General features: G+C 31.8%; 1 protein-coding gene and 1 long non-coding RNA gene across 2 annotated transcripts; both read left to right on the forward strand.

Moving 5' to 3' along the window:
* The first annotated feature begins 3,188 nt into the window (after positions 1-3,188).
* Positions 3,189-4,598, forward strand: LOC133816106 (bifunctional 3-dehydroquinate dehydratase/shikimate dehydrogenase, chloroplastic-like). The gene is made up of 3 exons (XM_062248777.1): positions 3,189-3,286; positions 3,810-4,028; positions 4,542-4,598. Exons 1-3 carry the CDS (start codon positions 3,248-3,250, stop codon positions 4,596-4,598), a joined length of 315 nt encoding a protein of 104 aa, XP_062104761.1. The 5' UTR covers positions 3,189-3,247.
* A 9-nt stretch (positions 4,599-4,607) lies between these two features.
* Positions 4,608-5,922, forward strand: LOC133794685 (uncharacterized). The gene is made up of 4 exons (XR_009875298.1): positions 4,608-4,776; positions 5,021-5,084; positions 5,234-5,344; positions 5,676-5,922. It is a non-coding gene; the product is annotated as an uncharacterized LOC133794685 (long non-coding RNA).
* Positions 5,923-6,122: the final 200 nt, after the last annotated feature.

Here is a 6,122-nt window from a genome sequence, read left to right on the forward strand (position 1 = left end):
CAATCGTAGTGTGAACAGAATTGAAATGTCCTTGAAGTAACCATAAGTATGGCATGATTTAGATTTTCAATTCTTTTTATCTTAATAGCTCAACCCTTTTGACACTTGCCTGCCTCCTTTATTGAGCGAATTTTCAATTACTTCAAGTGACTATTATGGTTCTAGACCAAGAACTTGATTTCTCTAATGTGTTTTCTGTTTGAATCTTGTAGTTGATCCCTATGGCTTCAATCTTATAGCCTTGTCTCTTCATTGAAGTTATTTCTATCTTTGCTTACTTTCAAAGAAGTAGAAATAAAGACACCAACTGTGCCAGTTTCTTCTTTCCTTTCCTTTTCTTTCTTTTAATTTATTATTATTATTATTTTATTTATTAAAATAATTTTTATATGGATTTTCCATTATTTATGTGGATTAATGATATAGTTGGTGATCTCCTTACGTTTTAGCCAACCTGTGAAATCTTGAGTGATACCAAGTAATTAACTGGAATTTGATTGACTCTTGAAGTAATATACGTGAAACCTTGAGTCAACCTGTTCAATGAAACTTACATTGTCAAAGAGCATTTGTGATATTGACCCTTCTTTTTAAGACATAAAAATTGATTCTTCTATTTGTGCAACAAAGTTTTGATGCCTGATTAAAACTTACTGTACTGATCTTTGAAATAAGAACAGTATAAACTCTTTACTGTACTGATCTTTGATTTAGGATTAAAGTATTTCTTTTTATTTGATTTCCATCTTTACTGTACTGATCTTTACTGTACTGATCTTTGATTTAGGATTAAAAAGTTGCATTTTTGTTATACCAATTTGCTTTTACTGTGTTTTATATACAAGTATGAACAACAGCCCAAAAAATCTGTCTCTTCTGGGTCTGAATGTAGGAGGTGTTCTCTGCATTTTCTTTTCTACTTGGCTATTATTAGTATTCATTGAAAGGCTTAGATGGGGATAAAATTGGTCTCAAGAGTCAAGACAGTCCATGGTGGTAAAGCAACTGTATATGAACCTATCATTTTTAATATCTATGTTAGTTCTCTGTTTCTCCCTTTTATGGAATTATTGTTTGTTTGGGATTGATCAAGCAAAGATTACAACTTGATGATGTAAAATATATTTTGTATTGGGTTTATGAAAGCTGATAGTTTCATAGCTTTTGATAATGTAGCTTTGGTTAGTTTCATAGCCTTTTATTTTGTATTTGATTACCCTCTGATAAAAGATAAGTTTATTTATTTAAATTACAGTTTTGGTTTCGTTTGGTGCTTGTAGTTAATTCTTAAAATAAATTAGCTATTAATGGTTCTGTTTTGAGTCTGAATTATGTGAGAGATAATAATATTGATGTTGTTTTCTCTGTTCTTTTGACATTTTTTTATTATCAATTTTATTATGTAAATTGGTGAACAAATATAATTGATTCTCTTGAACAATCAAAAATGTATTTATAATCTATTTGTGTGTATTTATGTTATTAGTTATGTTCTGTTAGGGTTCATCTATGTTTTGCTATATTTTTATTGATAACGATCTGTGCCCATTAACCATTAAAAACACAATTCTTCAGTCATGTTACTTGCGGAATACCGAATGGGCATGTGGAGTAGCTGTTTATACAGGCAAGTTTGTTTATTCTAGTTGTCAAGGCCATATTTTAATGCATACCTCTTTGTTCATGCATGCACATATTTGTTTTGTTTTGAAGCAATAAGAAAAGGGAAGTTCTCATAAATGGTAAATGACCTTATGCAGTATATGAAAAAAATTATGAATAAAGTATGAAAATTTGTACTTTAATCATGACATATGCTGGTGAAGTCGACAACTTTTATATTAATTATCAACATCAATATGCCAAGGGAAATATCTTAGTACCTCCCAAACTTGCTATTGTATCTTAAGAAATAATAATTGATAAAACTTGTATTTCTGATTAATGGGAATAGCACAAATTTAAGTGAGTCATGCTTCTTCTTCTTCTTCTTCTCTCTCTCTTTCTCTATCTATCTATCTATCTATATATATATATATATGTCTCTCTTTAAAGGCTGTCATGTGGTTGATGGCTTTAGTGCCTACAAATTTTGTACCTTCTCTGCAATCTGACCAATTTCAGTTATGGAAGTTTCCAGAGGATTGATGCACCCAGCTGTATTTTCTTTCCTTTTGGATTTTGGATTATGGATTTTGTGTCTATTTTTATATTTTTCTTTCCTTTTTTGTGATGCAAACCAAGTGTGTGTGAAAATGCCTCAATGGACTAAGATTGTGAAATTTAGTGAATGATTCTTCTATAGGCTAATGTAGTTGTTGCTTATTGTTCTCTAGGCCTTTTTTTTATTTCAGTTTTAAATTTGGAAGTATATATTATGGAATGACCTAAATAGTTGATTCTTTGAAGATGAATTTTTTAGATAATATTTTTAAACATTTTATTCCTAAAGATGATATGAATCTTAATTTTTATTTTGTTGCTCCTTAATGATAAATTGAGGCACCTAGCCATTATGAAGGAAAGTATATAGAATAATTTATTGGAGTATCTCCAAATGCAGCTCACGGATAGGGCTATGGACGAGGTTGGAGGGCTTGGGCTTGCAGAGGGTCATGGATGGCTCGTTCTCACGGAGAGGTGATGGGTCAAAACTTGAAAAACTTGAAAAGTAGGAAACCTCGCTGAACCCATTATTTTCATGTTGCTGGTATGTTCTATAAATTTCTGGCTGTCTTTTTCCTGTGATGTCTAAATAAACACAAGTGTGAAAAGTACAAAGTATATTTGATTAAATATTTTCACTCTAGTCATGTTGACTGTTATATACGAAATGGGGAGTCTTATGCAGGATTAAATCAATACTTAGAGTTCTCAACTGTAACTTTAATGAAATTTATTCGGAAAAAAAAAAGATGAATGTTTTAGCTGCTGGTATGTTCATTTTTTGCTAGCTAAAAAAATAATGTTATATCAGCTTAAAATGCAAACAGACTGTTAGATTAAGGACTAATATATATATATCAAAATTAAAAAAAAAGGACAAAACCTTGAACCTTAGAATGATCAGCAAATTTTATAAATTCTTTTTGGGTTTTCTTAGCAAGAAACTTTATTCTATGATCTCCTTGCATTACCTTTGATAGAGTCTCACCATTGTTTAATGTTATACTTTTTTAGACCAACATGGGAAGGTGGTCAGTACAATGGCGATGAAAAAATGTGACAGGATGCACTTCGATTGGCCATGGAATACGGGGCTGATTACATTGATGTTGAGCTCCAGGTTACTTCTTTTATGAAATCTACAACTTTAAAATGATTCTCATGTTGCATATTTTTCCTGTAAAAATGATCACATCATAGAAATATTTTCATTGGTGACTTAAAAAAAATACACGCACGCACATATGTTTATATAGATCCATATTGGTATCCATTTCTTCCTTCATGGATTTTATAATGCTCCCTGATGGTTGAAGGAACTGTCCAAGAATCCTTTACCTGATTTTTATGCGAGTCTTTGTGTCATTCACTTGTCAGTTACAAGTTTTAACTGCAGGTATAACATAATTTTTTGTTTCATATCTAAACAATACCCACAGTAGTAGGATTTACGGAAGCTTAGTTATCAAAAACAGACCAAAAAAAGTGGAGTATATTATTTTAATGTCTCTGAATACATACGGCTCATAGCAAGTGTTGTATTCACAAGATGTTTGGAAGTTATTTTGTGTACAGTTTTTATTAACCCGATTTCCACCACTATGGTACCATGATTGATTTTTGCCTGCTACCTCTGTGTGAAGGTTGCTCATGAATTCATTCAATCCATAGCTGGAAAGAAGCCTGAAAATTTTAAGATTGTTGTTTCTTCTCATAATTATCAAAATACCCCATCTATGGAGGATCTTGGTAATCTTGTTGCAAAAATACAAGCAACTGGAGCTGACATAGTGAAGTTTGGAACATCTGCCTTAGATATAACTGATGCGGCACGTGTTTTCCAGATAACTGTGCATTCTCAGGTATCCCAAATTCAAGCTTCTCTCTAGTTTCTTGTTTCTGTAAATCCAGAAACATTAGTCAATATTGTGTGTTTATGACAGATGCTACGACTTTATAGAAATTTATGACTGCATTTTAATCATAAGTTACAGTTCCTCTGTACACTAGATGTGTGTATGACTAGTGCAAGAAGCATATATTCCAAATTAATACCTGTTAGCAGTTCTATACAAATTATGAGTGGACATCGAGTCTGTTTTCTTCTTATTGAGGAATATCTTTATCCAATCAAGTTATTTGGTGGCTGGAACGTTAGCTAGTATGGTAATTTGGTTAGAAAACATAGCTTCCCTCAATCAATTGACCTTAGTTTATGTCTAAAAGTTTTGGATAGGAGTATATAATTTTAAAGTTTCCTCTCTTTTCCCATTTCTAGGAAATTTTCTGTTTAGTATTAATGCTGGCTTTTGTACCTCTTATTTTCATCTTCTTTATATGATGTGAACACATTAATTTACTAACTGGAAATTCAGGTTCCAATAATAGCACTGGTTATGAGCTTCTACATTTATACAATTTCAGACAAATAGGGCCCGACACAAAAGTGTTTGGTGTTATTGGAAAGCCAGTTGGCCAAAGCAAATCACCAATTTTGTATAATGAGGCCTTCAAGTCAGTTGGTTTTAATGGAGTTTATCTGCATTTGTTGGTAGATGACATTGCAAATTTTCTCCAAACTTACTTGTCTGCAGATTTTGCGGGATTCAGGTTCAGTTTTTTTCTTTTTAATATTAAAGTATTTTGTTAACAAAACTTGTTCTAACTCTCGTTAAACAAAGCCCATACTTCTGGAATTTTCGTATGACCACTAATAAGCATTGATATTATAAATATGTATATTTATATATAACTTGTGTTGTATGGGAGAGATGTATTTGAAAAAAAAATTTGTGTAGTTGGAAGTGAAATTTTGATGGCATGCTTGTATTAAAATTAATTCTGTCAAATACAGTGTCACCATTCCTCACAAGGAAGCTGCACTCACGTGCTGTGATGAGGTTGATCCAGTTGCCAAGGTAATTGGCAAATCATTCATGTTATGTGTTGTCTGACCGTATAATTTGTAGTATGACTGAATTTCTAATCTTTTATTGTTCAGTGTATTCTATTTTTATTTTCAAGATTTTCTCATATGTGAATGGTTTATCTCTTGATACCATACAAGTCAATAGGAGCTGTTAATTGCATTATAAGGAGACAAAGTGATGGGAAGTTATTGGGATTCAATCCTTCTCCTCGACCGGGCGAAAAGGGATGATGATCGGTGCCGATCCAAGTAAGCAAACACAATCTCATCATTTGTTTATGAAAAATTATGTCCCTTAAAAATTGCAAAGGTAAACCTTCCAAATTTAGTTTTTCAAATAGATCCCGAAGTTGAGGTAATTCATTAGTTAAAACTTACCTTACGAGTGCTACTAGTTTATTTGCTTGTATGGGAGAGACAAACTCTGATCATGTTAGTGGTTTCTGGTCCAACAGGTGTAGACAATTTACAAACCGATGCCAGTGTAGAGAAAAATAAATAAGTAGACGAAATGAATAATGGTTTGCGCGTTTTCATACAGATAAAGGCATAAAATCTTGACATGTGATTGTTATTGTAGGTATGGAAAATACTGGAAATCGTACTGCGAGAAGGTTCGGTACAGGGTCATCCCCGGAATTTACTGAGAAAATGTTGCACAAGTGTTTGTTCTATGTTGAGAATGGCATGTATATTCATCCTTTCCAAATTAAATGATGGCAGGCTGGTATCATGTTGTTGTTATTGTTGTTTTTGTAATGGTCAACTTTATGGATGTTGTATTTCTCTCATCTTCAATGACCAAAAACTTTTCTTGTTTAGGAAAATTACTTTAAAGTTTTGTTTCTATTTTTCATTTTTGAAGTAAAAATTGTTCAAGATTATAAAACTTTATTATGTTATGCTTTCAAACTTAAGTTAGAACTAAGATCTCATGAAGTAGACACATTTATGGTTTGAATTAGTTATTGTTTAATGTAATACTTATGGTTTATCAATCTATTGAGAATTACATTTTATGATTAAT

Source organism: Humulus lupulus, chromosome 1 (genome assembly GCF_963169125.1).
Source record: "Humulus lupulus chromosome 1, drHumLupu1.1, whole genome shotgun sequence".
NCBI lineage: Eukaryota > Viridiplantae > Streptophyta > Magnoliopsida > Rosales > Cannabaceae > Humulus > Humulus lupulus.